This window comes from Moschus berezovskii, chromosome 1, assembly GCF_049115385.1.
Source record: "Moschus berezovskii isolate FMDL1 chromosome 1, NW_MosBer_1.0, whole genome shotgun sequence".
NCBI classification, from domain to species: Eukaryota; Metazoa; Chordata; class Mammalia; order Artiodactyla; family Moschidae; genus Moschus; species Moschus berezovskii.
The window spans coordinates 11,236,237-11,253,768 of NC_142460.1; the positions used below are offsets into that span (position 1 = coordinate 11,236,237).

The 17,532-nt window shown below is 50.6% G+C and overlaps 1 protein-coding gene across 4 annotated transcripts in view; it reads left to right on the forward strand.

Moving 5' to 3' along the window:
* The window catches only part of GALNT15 (polypeptide N-acetylgalactosaminyltransferase 15), a 42,165-nt gene extending 25,931 nt beyond the window's left edge, over window positions 1–16,234 (forward strand). Inside the window, exons 5-10 of one of the 4 annotated variants that reach the window (XM_055416806.2) lie at window positions 4,373–4,490; window positions 6,673–6,867; window positions 7,590–7,721; window positions 8,084–8,188; window positions 11,952–12,095; window positions 14,034–16,234. In XM_055416806.2, coding sequence (XP_055272781.2) covers window positions 4,373–4,490; window positions 6,673–6,867; window positions 7,590–7,721; window positions 8,084–8,188; window positions 11,952–12,095; window positions 14,034–14,180 — 841 coding nt within the window. In that variant the 3' untranslated portion in view covers window positions 14,181–16,234. Of the gene's footprint in view, window positions 1–4,372; window positions 4,491–6,672; window positions 6,868–7,589; window positions 7,727–8,083; window positions 8,189–11,951; window positions 12,096–14,033 lie in introns of those variants that run through there. The other 3 variants (XM_055416832.2, XM_055416824.2, XM_055416812.2) reach the window with 3 other exon arrangements.
* Window positions 16,235–17,532: the final 1,298 nt, after the last annotated feature.

Here is a 17,532-nt window from a genome sequence, read left to right on the forward strand (position 1 = left end):
AGTCACAAACAGGACTTCCAAGTGCCCACCCGAGGGTGTGTGACTAACAGCTGACCTAAGCCACCAAGCTCAGTTCAGTTCAGGTCAGTTCAGTCGCTCAGTCGTGTCCGACTCTCCGCGACCCCATGAATCACAGCACGCCAGGCCTCCCTGTCCATCACCAACTCCCGGAGTTCACTCAAACTCATGTCCATTGAGTCGGTGATGCCATCCAGCCATCTCATTCTCGGTCGTCCCCTTCTCCTCCCGCCCCCAATCCTTCCCAGCAACAGAGTCTTTTCCAGTGAGTCAACTCGTCGCATGAGGTGGCCAAAGTATTGCAGTTTCAGCTTTAGCATCAGTCCCTCCAATGAACATCCAGGATTGATCTCCCTTAGAATGGACTGGTTGGATATGTAAAAAATATTTTTTATTTTCTACCAACTGAACTTACGTAATTTCTCTCTTGATCCCTGGCTCCTAACAGCAGAAAACTTCTGGACAAATGAGACAGGTTCAGTGATAGCTTAGTCATCTCATCATTAAATCTGTCATCCAGGCGTGTCCACCCTCCCGTCCCTCTGGGGTGGACTCTGGGCTCCAGGCTTCCGTGGGGGACGTTGGTGGGAAGGAAGGCTCCACTTCAGGCTCTGGCTGTCCTGTGTCGGGTTCACCGTGATGCGTGTGCTTGCACCAGTCGTGGCTGCAGATGGGGACTGGCACGCAGGTCCCTCTGGCCTGCATCCTCCACATGGCATCAGCAGAGGTCCCGCATCTTCTTCCGGTCCATCCTGGTGTGCTGATGGTCCGGGAGCCTCTAAGGAGCTGCACCTACCGCCTGCCTCCCTGGGCCCCATCTAGACCCTATCTCCTGGGGCCAAGGGTCAGCAGGGGGGTCTGAACACCCAGCGCAGCCATCTGGGAGGTGGGCCATGTGCCCTCTGCTCTCTGATCCCCAAACAACAAGCAAGGGATCCTCCTCCTCCAGGAATTGCCCTGAAGCTGTCAAGGTGGATACGAGGTCCTTCTCAGGGATCTCCCTGAATCTGTGTGTCTTGGTCTCCCCACGGGCTCCCTCTCTCTCCCCAGGCCGCAGGCTCTTATCTAGTTTGGGCACAGAAAATCCTGGCTTTGTGAGGATGAGCCCTCACCTCAGGCCTAGACTGCAGCTTTGCCATTAAACTTGAAAACTCAGTCTGCTGTCTTTGTTCTTGGCTTTGGGGCCACGTTGTAGTCAGCTCAGCAGTCATAACAAAAAGCCACAGGTTGGGTGGCTTAACCGATATGAGATTTATTTTCTCACATTGCTGGACCTCATTTAGCCTTAATTACTTCTTCAGAGGCCCCATCTCCAAATACAACACACTGCGGGTTAGGGCTTTGACACATGAATTTGGGAGGGACACAGACATTCAGTCTGGAACCGGCCCATACCAACCTCAGGCCTCGTATTCCCAGTGGGGAAGGGTCATGGCACTGAGATGCAGGTGTAAGGGGTGGGGTGCAGAACCAGATATGTTTTACCTCCTGAAAGCACAGGGAGCTAATTCTACCTGACTTCATTACTGGCCTGTCAGTGCCTTCTGAGCCCGTTTCATGCCAGACACTCCACTGAGGGCTGTGAACACCAAGAATTGAAAGAGAAGTTTCTGGGCCTCTCTGAGTTACGGTGTGGGAGGATGGTAGATCTCAGCATTATGAGGAGCGCTGGATAGGTGGGTCCCCAGAGAGTTAAGAGAGGCGGGGCCTGCCTGACGGAGCAATTTATTCTGCTCCAGCCAAAGCGGAGGGATTCCATTCAAGAGAACAGACTTCTCAGACGACCTTTGCCCAACCTGAGGCAAAGGCTCCTTGACTCCAGGCACCAGTCCTCTCTGGAACCTTCTTTTAGGCCTCAGGGTCTCTCTGATGCCCAAGGTCACTGTAGTCAACTTGACCCACCCAGTTTGACTTACCATTGGCCGAAGTCAGCGCCTCTCCTGTTCCAGGCAGAGAGAGCCCAGTCACCTTTGCTGGGGCGGCTGCCCCTTCCCTGAGACCCAGCTGCTACCCGGCCCCTGTGGAGGCCTCAGGCTGCCTGTGCAGGGCCCAGACCTCTTTTCACACACATTCATACGCTTCTAACTGTATCTTCCCCACCCTGGACACTCTGACTTCATGGCTTCTCTCATCAGTCTGGTGAGAGAGCAGGAAAGTGGAATTAAGATGAGGTTGGACACAGATTATATACAGATGCCAAGAAAATCCCAGAAAGGATATCATCATTTGAACATTTGCAAACGGTAGTATTAAGTGATATTTATTGAACACATGCTTCAGTTCAGACAGTTCAATCGCTTAGTCGTATCCAACTCTTTGCGACCCTGTGGACCCCGGCCTCCCAGTCCATCACCAACTCCCGGAGTTCACTCAAACTCATGTCCACCGAGTCAGTGATGCCATCAACCATCTCATCCTCTGTTGTCCCCTTCTCCTCCCACCTTCAATCTTTCCCAGCATCAGGGTCTTTTCCAATGAGTCAATTCTTCACATCAGGTGGCCAAAGTATTGGAGTTTCAGCTTCAGCACCAGTCCTTCCAATGAATATTCAGGACCGATCTCCTTTAGGATGGACTGGTTGGATCTCCTTGCAGTCCAAGGGACTCTCGAGAGTCTTCTCCAACACCACAGTTTAAAAGCATCAATTCTTCTGTGCTCAGCTTTCTTTATAGTCCAACTCTCACATCCATACATGACTACTGGAAAAACCAAAGCTTTGACTAGACAGACCTTTGTTGGCAAAGCTGTCTAGGTTAGTCATAACTTTTCTTCCAAGGAGCAAGCGTCTTTTAATTTCATGGCTGCAGTCACCACCTGCAGTGATTTTGAAGCCCAGGAAAATAAACATGTGCTTAGTTAATGCTATAAATGTATTATACATATCAGCTGGCTCAGGGGTAAAGAACCTGCCTGCCAATGCAGGAGATGCAAGAGACACAGGTTGGATCCCTGGGTCATGAAGATCCCATGGAGGAGGGAATGGCAACCCACTCATTTTCTTGCCTGGAGAATTCCATGGACAGAGGAGCCTGGTGGGCTTCAGTTCATCAGGTCACGCAGAGTCCGACACGACTGAAGTGACTTAGCAAGCACATAATTCTGTGAAGCAGTTACTGTTACTAATTACTATTATTAGTCCCATTTCACACATGTGAAAATGGAGGTACACAGAGATTAAGTTAGAGATGAACCCTCCAGAGGTTGCCCAGTTGCATAAAGTTGTTAAGCAGTAGATCCAAGGTTAAACTTGGAGGCCAGCCTCCTGCCACAGTGCTCTTCATGGCTCTTCTCTGCTGTGTTTTATAGACCAGTTTTAAATACAGTCTATCATTGCCAGGTACATAAAGGCTACACAGATACCCGTGTCAGTTCAGGACAGGGCTTGCTGCCAGAGGCATCATGAAAAAGCACTTGATTTTCAGAGATCTTTGGGTTTTGGCAAGCAGATGTACTTTACATGACATTTCTTTTAGTTCCCCAAAACTCTATTATGAAGCACCATTATTGTCCCCAATTAGAGGTGATGAAATTGAGCCCAGAGTGGTCATCTATCTCATCAAAGATCTTACAAATTATAAGTGGTAAAACTGGAAATAATTACACTACTGGTTTTTAGTGTGGTATAACTTCATATTTTTAATAGCCCAAACGTCAGTAGTTTTGTTAATGTAAAACTATTGTGTTAGTAATTAAAAAAATCTGAACCCTGAGTCATCCACTCCTGAGGCACACCCAGAGTTTGGCCATATTGAAACATGTACTCTTTTGAATGAAGAGATTCTGATTCCGAAGCTCTGGCTCTGTCCTCCTCAGGCAAACTCTTCTAAAGGATGTTGCTGTCATCTTAATTCCCTCACTCAGGGATTCCAGCTTTCTGTGTTTTTAAGGCACATGTATTTCCCCCAGAGCAGTCGGGGACTTTTCTATTCCAGAGTCCCTGCGGCATTCATCTTAGGGGGTGCGTGGTCGTGAAGCAGATAAGAGCGTAAGGTCGAGAGTGAGGGCAGGAAGAGGCCCACTGGCCCCTTTGGTCCAGGCCTGGGGCTGCTGCCCTCAGGGCATCTTATTTTAAGCAAGGTCTTCTTTCCAAAGACCTCACCAGAGAGGGGGCCCTCCCTGAAGAAGCAGAGTCCCAGGATGGGGTGTAAAAGTCCAGGCGGCCGGAGCTCTCTTTTCAGGAAACAGCAGGGCTTGTGACATGCTCGCTCGGCTCCAGTCTCACAGTTGAAAGCCTTGAGGTCTGATTGAGCCCCGAGTCCACTCTCTGGGCCCCTGGAGCACCCCCACCTGCTGCCCCCACCCCCTAGGCCCTCCGGGTTCTGAACTGCGGTCTGTTCCCATCTTCTCCTCCCAGGAGCCCTGTGGTGCCTGGCGGGGTGGTGGCCGTGGACCGACATTACTTCCAGAACACCGGGGCGTACGACCCTCTCCTGTCACTGCAGGGAGGCGGAGACCTCGAGCTGTCTCTCAAGGTACGTCCTGGGCCGCGGGAGGCCGGGAGGTTCTCTGGAGCCATAGGAAGGGTCACAGATTGGAGGTCAAGGACGCTGCTTCAGACAAACACAGAGTCATCATCCGGGGGGTGTCCCACCCTGCTTTCTCCCCCTCTGCCCTCTCTCTTGACTTCCCCACAGCCTCCCTCCTGAACCCACTTGTCAAGCCCGCTCATAGGAAAGGGCGTGTCTTCAGTCATCTCCGCCTGACGCAGAGCTTCCTAGACGTCCTTGGAGGCCAGCACCCTTAGCACCTGGAGAGTTTTCACAGCGCCCACTGGCCGAAGCAAATACCACACAGTTCTGTGTGCTTAATTTGATCCGAACAACTTAAGGGAGTTTCTCTCGTAGCTCAGTTGGTAAAGAATCTCCCTACAATGCAGGAGACCCAGGTTTGATTCCTGGGGTGGAAAGATCCCCTGGAGAAGGAAATGGCCACCCACTCCAGTATTCTTGCCTGGAAAATCCCATGGGCTATATAGCCTACCAAGCTCCTCTGTCCATGGGGTCACAAGAGTCGGACACGACTTGGCGACTAAATCACCACCAAACAACTTAATAAGTATTTGTCCAAACAGCGTGGCCCCACTGAGAAACACAATTTCTCAAACTTGAATCAGATCAGACACTTCACCCTCATTTCCTCATTGATTTTTAGCCTGATTTTTCACCACAGCAACCCCGAAAACCCAGCCCAGCGAAGACATACAGCATTGAAAGTACAGCAATCTAAGGTTGAAATCAGTTTGCAGAACATCCAACAGGTGTCACTACGTTTCTCCTGAAGGTTGAAAATAGCCCATTCAGCCATCTGAGTTTGCTCTGGCACCCTGGGGTGCCTTGGCACACAGTTTGGAAAGCCTGTGGTCTGCCTTCTTGATGTCTTTTGGTTCTGCCTATCCTAGGCAGGTTTTTGCTTTCCTCTTTATTCCCAAGTAGGGAATAAGAGACTTCCTATCAGATGAACTCCAGGCACTTGGGAGTAGGAGTGAGGGGAGAACAGGGAAACTCCCAGAAGTAGGAAAGACTCTGTTTGAGGAGAGCTTGCTTTGATCTCCACACAAATGGCTTCTGGTAACTTTGCAGCGGACTTGACAACTTTTAGAGATTTTCCTGGCCACTAGGGGTACTCTTTCTCCCCAGGAAGCAGCCTTGGGAGAGTCCAGGTGTTAACAGCATGGATGCATTCTCTAAGTGCTGAATCTGGGCATGTGCTTCAGGAGTGGGGCAGGGATATTCAGGCAGTTTCAGAGGTTCAGTTCAGTCACTCAGTCATGTCCAACTCTCTGTGACCCCATGGACTGCAGTACGCCAGGCCTCCCTGTCCATCACCAACCCCCGGATTTCACTCAAACTCATGTCCATCGAGTCGGTGATGCCATCCAGCCATCTCATCCTCTGTCATCCCCTTCTCCTCCCGACTTCAATCTTTCCCAGCATCAGGGTCTTTTCCAATGAGTCAGCTCTTCGCATGAGGTGGCCAAAGTATTGGAGTTTCAGCTTCAGCATCAGTCCTTCCAATGAACACCCAGGACTGATCTCCTTTAGGATGGACTGGTTGGATCTCCTTGCAGTCCAAGGGACTCTCAAGAGTCTTTTCCAGCTGCTGCTGCTGCTAAGTCACTTCAGTCGTGTCCGACTGTGTGACCCACAGTTCAAAAGCATCAGTTCTTTGGCGATCAGCTTTCTTCACAGTCCAACTCGCACATCCATACATGACAACTGGAAAAACCATACCCTTGACTAGATGGACCTTTGTTGGCAAAGTAATATCTCTGCTTTTTAATATGCTATCTAGGTTGGTCATAACTTTCCTTCCAAGGAGTAAGCGTCTTTTAATTTCATGGCTGCAATCAGCATTCACAGTGATTTTGGAGCCCAAAAAATAAAGTCTGACACTGTTTCCACTGTTTCCCATGTTGCAGGGGTGTGACCCCTCAACCCCCAGGTCCCGACCCTGGACAACCATCCTCGTTCTCCCCACCTTGTCCCTCACTCTCCTGCCCAGAACTCTCAGATCAGGAAACTGTTCCATCCTGAGAACTAGCATCATTCTGCACTCGGGACGCCCCAGGCATTTTGCCAGCCCCTCTCAGGGTCCCCTGCGTCCCACGTCCCTGGAGAGGAGCACAGAGGTGTGCGTTTTCTCCTTTCCTGGCAGACTTGGCTCTGTGGGGGCTCCGTGGAAATCCTTCCCTGCTCCCGGGTGGGGTATCTCTACCGAAATGAAGATGCCCATTCCCAGCTTGAGCGGGAGGCCGCCCTGCAGAACAAGATCCGCATCGCTGAGACCTGGCTGGACTCCTTCAAAGAAACCTTCTACAAGCACAGTCCAGAGGCCTTGTCCCTGAGCAAGGTAAGGGACGAGCCCAGCAGAGGCTTCTGTGCCCACCCAGTGCCCCCTCCCCAGCTGGAGGCTGGGCCAAAAGCACCCGCTCTCCACCTCGAAGGGCAAATAGAAGCTTCCAGCTAGTACTTCTGTGGGGGCCCTCTCAAGGGGCTCCCACTCCCAGTGGGGCTGTCCTCTGTCTCTTCCAGCGTCTCAGGGCCGGGGGGGGGGGCAGTGGGAGGGGGAGGCTGTCACAGCTGGTCCTGACCCCAAATCCCCGGATGTCTGTGGGGCGGGGTCTGTCATCATGGGACAGTCTGTCATCACATCTGAGGCTGCGACTGTTCATCCTGGGCCCAGAGGAAAGGCTGGGTGGGGAGTAATTGCTGAGATGGATGCCCGAGGGCCTTTTCATCCCAGGGAAAGAACTCAGGGCTATGCAATTACCCCAAGACCTGAAACAAATAGAAGCATGAAAGTAAATGTAAAGGACCTCCCCCAAAGGCCCAGAAAAATAAACCTTTAAAACATTTGATTAAATGTCCACAAACAGGGCCTTTTCAGCTGGTCCAGAGCACTCAGCACAGTTCTGATGGCAGGACACGTGAATACCGTTTGGCGTGAGACGCGGCTCACAGTGACCTGTGCTGTCCGCATCCCCCGGCTTCCTCCCAGACTCCCCGGTCCCTCCCCCGCGGGAACTGTGATGTGAAGCCGCTTTCTCCGGGCCTGTGTCTCCCCCTCCCCAGGCTGGGAAGCCGGACTGCACGGAGCGCCAGCAGCTGCAGAGGAGGCTGGGCTGCAGGACCTTCCACTGGTTTCTGGCCAACATCCACCCTGAGCTGTACCCACTGGAACACAGGCCGAGGTTCTCCGGAAAGGCAAGGCATGAGAAAGACAAAGGGCAGAGGAGGAGGAAAAGGGGCTGAGCGGCTTCCCCAGCCAGGGGCTGGGTTGAGAGTCTCTCCCACCGCCGGGGCATCCAGGCCCGGCCCAGCGGGGCCTCCCTGCGGGGGATGGCTGGGCTGTGCCGTAACCCACCGCAGAGCTCGCCACCCTGGGGTGCATCCACGTCCTTCAGGAGGCCCGGCCCCTAGGATCGCGGGCTTGAGCTTGACTTCCCTCGCCTCTGTGGCCCGGTCGTGGGCCTTGGGTGCCACTGTACAGAGTGAAGGAGGGGACGCGGCCGACAGAGGGCGTCTTCCGCGGAGGGCGGGATTCACCCCCGGGTGTCTGCTTGCAGCTCCGCAACACTGGACTGGGCTTCTGCGCGGACTGCGCGGCGCAAGAGGCGGCCCCGGGCTGCGCCGTGATGCTGGCCCCTTGCAGGGACGGCGAGCCGCAGCAGGTGGGTGGTCAGCGCGCTCAGACCCCCAGGGGGTCTTTGCCCGGATGCCCCTCTCTTCCTCTGGGGCCCCCTGCTTTCCCAGGTCTTGCGTCCTTGTCTGTGCCTGGTCCCCCACTCTTGTGACCTGACCCCCAACCTCTCCCCAGCCCTAGCCCAGATGTGGAGCCGTCAGAGAACGCGAGCCTCTGAGCTCAAGGGAAAGGGCCAGGCTGTTCAGCCAGTGCGTTCGGCTGACAAACAAGGAAACGGAGGCTTGGAGGATGGCTAGCCCAGGGGCAAGCAAGGCCGGTGTCTCCAGAATCCCAGTGGGTGAGGGGCAGTGGGCCCGGGGAGGTGGGCAGAGGCTGTTCTCACTGAGGAGTGCCTGCCCCGGCCACATGCATGTCTCTTGTCTTGTGTGAAAGCGGATCCAGTGTTACGAGATCATCCAAAAACATGAGACACTGGAAATCCAGGATTCATGGAAAAGACTCCCATTAAAAAAAAAAAAATTGTTTATTTACTGGTATGTAAAGCCTCACAGTATGCAGGATCTTACTTCCCCAACTAAGGATCAAACCCATGCCCCCTTCAGGGGAAGTGTGGAATCCCTACCTCTGCCCTGCTGGGGAATTTCCTCTTTTTCTTTTTATTGTAGTGTAGTTGATCTACAGTGTTGTCTTAGCTCCTGGTGTATAGCAAAGTGATTCCGTTCTACAGATATACATATTTATATTCTTTTTTGGATTCTTTCCTGTAGCTTATTACAGGATATTGAGTATAGCTCCCTGTGCTGTACAGTGGGGCCTTGCTGTTTATCTGTTTCGTATACAGCAGCTTGTGTCCGCTGATGCCAAACTCCTGATTTATCTGTTCCCCCACCTTTTTCTCTTTGGTAACCATAAGTCTGTCTTCTCTGTATGTGAGTGAGTTCCTGTTTTGTAAACATACTAAATGAAGTAAGTCAGACAAGACAAATATCTTATCTTTTATGTGTGGAATCTAAAAGATGATGCAAATGAACTTATTTACAAAATGGAAAAGTTCATCATTTAAATATAAAATCTATAATCGGAGATCAAAGAAAACTTATGTGCAGGCAAATTCCCACCAGGGCACCTTTTTGAAACCAGTTCAAGACCATTAGCCAACTAGAACCAGAGACCGGGACAGTGGGTCACCAGGCAGGGTCTATAGGCACAGAAGCCCCGAGGAAGCAAGGAGACCCCAGAAAGTGTCCCCCATTTAGAGCGGTGCATCAAACCCGTGACTCGTGACTGTGTTCCTGAGACTCCAGGCTGCTGGCGCTGAGTCCTGCCCGGGTAGATACGCTGTGTCTATCAGGCATTTAATGCAGGTCTCTGGGGGCCAAGACTTCCAGGCCAGAGGGGGCTCTTAGGGCACCACAAGAGCTGTGTGTGTGTGTGTGTGTGTGTGTGTGGTGGCAGAGAGGGCTGGGTTTGGGCAGACAGCCTCATGGCCTCAGTGGCCCCTGCCCCACTTGCCGGAGGAGGAGTCACCAGCTGGGTCACCGGCTCCAGGTCTCAGAGCAGCGGCTTCACTCCGAGCATGTGGCCTGTGAAACTCCTTCCTCAGGGAGAAGGGCTTGCACTCCACAGTCAGAAGGGAGGCAGAGGGTGGAAACACACCTGGGGAAGGGAGGCAAACAACTCTCCTGGGGCGGCTGTGCTGGAGACCGTCTGTGGATTCCCGGGGGCTCTCTCCACAGCGAGGCTGGACCCAGGGGTAGCCGGTAGGGTGGGCCGCCCCATGACAACAGAAGCTTATGATTCGCTGCTGCTGCTGCTGCTAAGTTGCTTCAGTCGTGTCCGACTCTGTGACCCCATGGATGGCAGCCCACCAGGCTCCTCTGTCTGTGGGATTCTCTAGGCAAGAATACTGGAGTGGGCTGCCATTTCCTTCTCCAGCTTATGACCTGAGGGGCGGCCAAAGGGGATGATGAACATGACCGGCAGGCGCTCTCCCACAGAGGGAGGGTCTCCTTGACCCTGAGGTCCTGCTTGTGGGCACGCATGGCCAGCAGGACGGACTAGGAGGTCCACGCCAAGTGAGGGGGAGGTTAGAGGCAGAGGGTGCTTCCAGTATCATGTGGGCTCCTGGCTTATCAGGAAGGGTTCCTTCTATGTGGGTGTTTCTTCTCTTCAAATTCCCATCACACAAATACCTGCCCAGGTAATGGGATGCCCCTGTGACTATGGCCAAGGGTTGGGGGGGGTTCACTTCTTTTCACAGCTTGGATGATAACCTAGAAAGTCTGGCCCAAACCTCTCTGCTTTCAGCCTGTGATGGGGCTGTTGCATTAAGCTCTTCTACCCCAAAGGCCTCTATTAAAAATGAACAACAGAGTGTGAGTTCCTGGAGATACTGATGGAACAAGTCAGATAAGCCCCCAAGAGCCTGGGGCCAAAGCAAGAAAATGCTTTGGAAGGTCCAGCCCTGCAGGCAGGACCGACGAGGCTCTGGGACCCCAGGCGAAGGCCCTGGGCCTGGAGGACTTGTCGGGAAGCAGGCAATCAGGATCCTTTTGTCCCCTTTCAGCTTTACTGTCTGCCAGTGTTCTAGAATCACTGATGGGCACTCACTCCTGGCCCAGAGGACAGAGAGAAAGCGGTAGGTGAGGAGGCCTTCGGCAGTGGAAGCGCCTCACCTTCTGGCCGCGTGCCGTCAGGCAGGATTCTTGACCTCTCCGGGCCTTGATTTCCTCATCTGCAAGTAGGGAGAATGGTCTCCCTCGTGCAAGAGGAGTGTTAGGTTTGGGAGTTAGGATTCTTGGGCTTCCCTTGTAGGTCAGTCAGTGCAATGCAGGAGTCCTGAGTTCGATTCCTGGGAAGAGTCCCCAGGAGAAGGAAATGGCAGCCCACTCCAGTATTCTTGCCTGGAGAATCCCATGGACAGAGGAGCCTGGCAGGTTCCCAGTCCCTGGAGTTGCAAGAATCGGACACAGCTTACTGATTAAACCATCACCAAGATTCTTGGTGGGGAGGTGGGGATTAGGGACGGCTCTGTATCCAGAAAGATTGTGAACTAGCTAAACTGAAACCACCATATGCTGTATTAAGAATAAGAAGAAACACACTGTTTTATGTATAAGGAACTAAGTTTTTAGCAACGAGAAATCTCCAGGGACCCTCACAAAACACAAAGCATCCTTCAAGGCTTCACCTGGAAGTGAAAGGAAACTGACAGTCGCTCAGTCCTGTCCAACTCTGCAACCCTGTGGGCTGTACAGTCCATGGGATTCTCCAGGCCAGAAGACTGGACTGGGTAGCCTTTCCATTCTCCAGGGGATCTTCCTGACCCAGGCACTGAACCCAGGTCTCCTGCATTGCAGGCGAATTCTTTACCAGCTGAGCCATCAGGGAAGCCCAAGAATACTGGAGTGGGTAGCCTATCCCTTCTCCAGGGGATCTTCCCGACCCGGGATTTGAACCTGGGTCTCCTGCATTGCAGGCGGATTCTTTACCAACTGAGCTATGAAGGGAGCCCGGTGGCTCCGCCTATGTTGCAGTAAATAGGAGAAGGAGGAAACTGCCAGAATGTATCCATATGAGCGTCATGGTAACTGGCGGGAGGCGGTGTCAGAGGTCAGGGCTGGTCCGGCGTGGTGCGGGTGGGCCTGACTGTGAGAGGGGCCTCGCTGACCCCAGTGGAATCTGAAGCTCGCCCCCAGACCTCGGCCCTGTGGCAGTGAGCCCTCCTCCCCTCGTCCAGCTTCGGGCAGGGTCTCCTTCCAGCGGTGCTAACGGCCGTTCCCCTGTCCCAGCGCCTGGAGCACACGGGCCGGAGCACCATCCGCTACGGCGGCCCGCAGCCCCTGTGCTTTGACGTCAGCGGGGAGCGGGTGACTCTGCAGAACTGCACCGAGGGGGGCCCTGCCGTCCACCCGCAGCACTGGGAGCACCAGGAGGTGAGTGGCCCGCCCAGGAGGGGCTCGCGGGGCCGCCGGCCGGCACCTGTCTCTGGCTCTTCCGAGAGGGCAAGTATTGCCGCACAAGTCTGTGTCCCTGTGGCTGAACTCAGTGGCTTGGCACTAAGGCCTCGGGGCGCGGTGAAGCCAACCTTGCAGCCGAGTTATCCGCCGGCATCCAGAAAGGTGCTAATTTACCAGGTCTGTCGCTCTGGTCTTCATGCAGTGGAAAGAGGAGACCCCCTAGCTTTGAAGTTTATCAGCTTTAGGCCTCGGGTAGGACTGTGGGGCGTGTTACAGACGCTGCCAAACCCCGCTGGTGGTGTGCTTTTAGGAGCAGAGGAAAGGCCCACCTCTTGCTCCACAATCATAGATGATGGTGTAGAGCATACTTTCTTCCTTTGCTAATTTCGTGCTGAGCATTTCATCATTTTCGTAAGACTTTAACTCCCGCTACCCCAGAGAGAGGTTCTTGCTCCTCTCCAGAGGTGAGCATCCAATAAAGAGGAAATCGGAGGAGTCTAAGTATTTAGGGAGGGCGGGCAGTTTAAGGGTTGGAAGGAGGCGGTATTAACAACTGTCTCCATTATTTTTCCTTCACCTCAAATCCCTTCTGACGTGAGCTAGGGTGTAAGTACATGAAAAAACAAATTAATACACACATCTTTTTAAAACGTTTTATCTTCACCTTTTGCTTGGAAATAAGGGAGGTTAAATGACTAGTCAGAACTCCATGCGTCAGTGCTCTTAAAGCAGGCTGTGAAAGAGGAAAATCATATAACCTGAGACTTAAGCTGAACTCAGGAGAAATGCTGAGAACAAAGCTCGTGGGGCTCTGGCGACAAGCGAACCCAGGGCTCAGGGGCCACACATGCTCAAAGAATTCTTGGAAACCAAGTTACGTTCCTTTATGAATGATCATAAAGGATCGTTCTAAGCAAGGCCTCTGGATAAGATAGATTTAGAAACAGCATTTAAGAATAATGTGTGAAAGATCAGTGATTAAAGTATACCCAGCATCTTTCAGGCATTAAAAAGTACGACTTTAAAAAAGTATTCTCATCCAGCCATTAAAAGAAATGAGGTACTGTTCATAGCAGCACTATTCACAATTGTCAAGAGGCGGAAGCAACCCAAGAATCCAATGATTGATGAATAAACAAAATATGCTATGTACATACAATGGAATATTGTTCCATCTTAAGGAAGAAGGAAATCCTGTCATTTGCTTCAACATGGATGAAACTTGAAGACATTAGTATAAGTGAAATAAGTCAGTCACGAAAAAACAAATACTATATGATTACACTTAATATGAGGTGTATAGAGAAGTCAGATTCATACAAACAGAAAATAGAGTGGTAGTTACCTGGCACGAGAGGGAGCAGGGAAAGGGAAGTTGTCATTTAATGGGTATTGAGTTTCCGTTTTAAAAGAAGAAAAAGTTCTGGGGATCTGTTTCATCACAATGTGAATATACTTAACATGAATATATTTTACACTTAAAAACGGTTAAGGTGGGAAGTTTTACGTTACAGACTGTCGTTGTCGTTGTTTAGTTGCGAAGTTGTGTCTGACTCTTTTGCAACCCTATGGACCAGGGCCCATCAGCCTCCTCTGTCTATGGGATTTCCCAGGCAAGAACACTGGATTGGGTTGCCATGTCCTTCTCCAGGGGATCTTCCTGATCCAGGGACCCAACCTGTGTCTGCAGCTTGGCAGGTGGATTCTTTATCACTGAGCCACCTGCAAACCCAGGGCTAATAAATTATATCACATAGTAGCCAAAATACTCCAATTCCCTATCAGGCCAGTTGACAACACTTTCATCATTCTCCTAATGACCAGCACAAATTTTAGGTATTTCTTTGCTGGCTGATAGTGAGGGTCCGACTGGTTTTATCTTTATTTTTTCTTCCTTTTCTTCTCTCCTTTCAGAATGGAATGATTGCTCACATTCTCTCTGGGAAATGCCTGGAAGCTGTGGTGCAGGAGAACAATAGAGATCTGTACTTGCGTGAGTGTGATGGAAGAGCCAGCCAGCTGTGGCGATTTGACAACGTCAGCGCCGTGGAGGAACGGTGAACGCCACCCTCAGAGGGAACACGGAAGCGTGGCCATCGCAGTCCAACCCAAGGGAACTGCAGCAGCACGTGTCTTTCATGAAGCAGGCCCTTTACGTGTGTGCGGTGGCAAAGCAGAGACCCAAGCTCCATGGATGAATACGGAAGGTCTTTTCTTCCTGCCCTTTATTTCATAGGCCACTGTCTGTTTTAGACAAAAAATCTGGACCATTGTCTCATTGTCTTCATCACTGGTAGATGCTCATAGCATGGTACAGAAGATTCTTGTTCCCCTTCCCACCCACCCCCGCCCGCCCCACTGAGCAGTATACAATTTGTTTTATCTCTAAGGAAAGAAGGGGCTTCTTTGGTGGCTCAGCAGTAAAGGATCCACCTGCCAACGCAGGAGAAGTGGGTTCTATCCCTGGGTTGGGAAGATCCCCTGGAGAAGGAAATAGCAACCCACTCCAGTATTCTTGCCTGGAAAATTCCATGGACAGGGGAGCCTGGCAGGCTGCAGTCCATGAGGTCGTAAAGAGTTGGACATGACTGAGCGACTAAACAGCAACAAAAGAGCAGAGAGGCCTGGCAACATCTTCGGGATACAAAATTCCTACTGAGCAGTTTATTCTAACCTGCCTTACCTTGGACTGTCTGTGTTGACAACCGTAAAAATTAAAGTGTGAAGAAGGTGCAAAGTTCTGACATCCAAAAACTTGAGAATAAGCTTATGAAGACAAATTTCATGTTCATTGGTTGAACCATAGCTCAGATGAAAGAAGCAAGCTACTCAGAGAAAACATATTACAGAGACTTTTGCCCAGTTTTCAGCTCAGCCGAGCAGCTGCAAAGAGTCAGTAGACCTGGAATAAGATGTTTTCATGTTAATGAGCATTTTCTCGGGACTTTCTACCTCCATTCACCCTTGCCCTCACTGTTCTCTAGCTTGATTAACTATAATCAGATTCTCGTTCAGTGCGCTTCTCTGTCGTCATTGGTGTTGGGCCAGCTTAGACTGAACGCTCCCGCTGAAAGGAAATGGGTACAGTTGAGAAACCCCTGATGTCCCGTTACCGGGTTTGCGTTGACTGGAGCAGAACAAGCAACTTTGGCAAAGAGGCGAATCTCCCTGGGAGGGAAATGCCAGCATCTGAGTTAAAATTCCTTTGAGAGGAACTAGAGTGGGGTGTTGCTGTCCATGAGGTTGAAAGGGCTGGGCTGAGACCCCAGGAAATGTCTGGTTACCCCCAGAGGGGCCCACGTCTGAACATCTTCATCAGGGCAGAGTCCATGCTGGCGAAAGCCAGATGTCTCTCATGCTGTGACTTGGCCCATCTAGACGGGACTTAAGAGTTGTTGAGTGGGGTTTGTTCTGCGATTAAGAAGAGGTTGTGCCCATTTCTCTTCCAGATGGAGTTCCCTCTTCACATGGTCAGCTTATAAATCTCCCTCAAAGATGCTGCTCTCCTCTGGGCTGTCTCGGGATACAGTGTGTTTCAAATAACAAACACTGAGCAGGAAGTGAGGGTTTCCAAGAAATACCCATCATAACTATGCGTCTCTTCTCCACCTGTTGAAGTTAAAGGCACGCTGTATTTTTCCTTCCTCGGAATACACTCTAGACCTGGGCAAAGAGCCACTGGCCACATGTGGCTATCTAAACATAAATTCATTAAAATTAAAGAAAATTTAGGCTCAGTTCTTCAGTAGTACTAGCCACATTTCAAGTACTCAAGAGCCACTGTGTTGGAAAGCACAGATAATAGCACATTCCACCATGAAAACAGGCCTACTGGATAGCACCGATCTAGACAGATTCATCATCCCATGGAAAGAAGAGATTCAGCCACCACCTTCTTCTTTCAGACTTGTTTATGTTAACACAAATTCTCCTAATATCCTGAGGCTAAGACAGAGCTAAAAATTCTCAGATGACAACCTTGGGAAGGGTGTTAATGGTTAAAAAATAAAAGCTAAACTAGAATTCTGTTTTAAAAATGAACATGCAATTGGCCTTGTTTGGTATTTAAAGTTGCTGGAATAAATTAATATAATTAAATGAAATTCTGAATTGAATTGTATAAGTTGTGCTTGACAGTAATTTACAAAAGGACCCAGATGGCTTATTGCTTAATTGGTTGAACAAAGCAAGAATGTGGTGTTTCTTGCTTCCTTAACCATCCCCATGATTTATTACTTTGTTACAGAAATGGTTGTCAACTCAGTCCCTGGCTGGTACTTAAAGACCCTTAATTTAAACAAAACAGATGCCTCCACTTAATTCTCAAAGAAATTCAACCTTCTCCTCATCATAGAGGGATAGTATTCAAATCCTGTCCTCTGTGGACTCAGTTCTGATTCTATCTACAACGATCAATTTAAAAATAGGGAAACCTGGCAGTCAGAAGATTTGATTCCCAAGAGTTTCACTTGTCCATCTGAATTTTATGAGACTTTATTTTTTGGGTTTTAAGATTGAATTCACCATCATTAGTAAACAATGATCTAGACAAATTCATCATCCCATGGAAAGAAGAGATTCAGGCACCATCTTCTTCTTTCAGACTGTTTATATTCAACACAAATTCTCCTAATAGCCTGAGGCTGTCCTGCTGTGGGGACAGAGAGTTTTCAGCCAACAGAGTCCAACACTCTTTGTGCTGTTTCACAAGGAGAGCAGATGTCACCCCTAGAGGGGCCCTGATCTGTTTCTCTTTGGTCTCAATGCGTTAATCCCACTGGCCAACTTAGAATCTCAACTCCCATAAACATCAAAAAGTCCCCCAGGCCCAAGCTGATGGTGTGACAGTCACTGTGCTAGAATTTGACGTCATTGGAGGTCATGCTATCATGCCCACCTCAAGGGGAGCCTTCCGCTTTGCACTGAGAGGCCATGAAAAAGCCAGCTGGGCACCAGCCAACCTGTGACCAGTCACTAAATCTGGACACTGCCATGGGCTGCTTGATGGGCACAGTCCTACGTATTGTGGATGCTGTTTACGCTTGTTCTGTAAAGGCTCTATTAGAAATGCAGCTTGTTGGGCCAAAGCCCAAAGCACTTACAAGTCCTGCCCTGATTCTTCAAACGCCTTGATCTGGGCATATTTTCAGTAATTATGTTGAGCATAATAACCAAGGAGGTGATATTTCCAGGATTCTGGAATCCTCTGCTATTTCTGTGTTATATTCCAATCTCCAGTGTTTCTGCAGTCTCCTGGTGGCTCAGATGGTAAAGCATCTGCCTTCAATGCAGAAGACCTGGGTTCGATCCCTGGGTCGGGAAGATCCCCTGGAGAAGGAAATGGCAACCCACTCCAGTACTCTTGCCTGGAAAATCCTGTGGATGGAGGAGCCTGGAGGGCTGCAGTCCATAG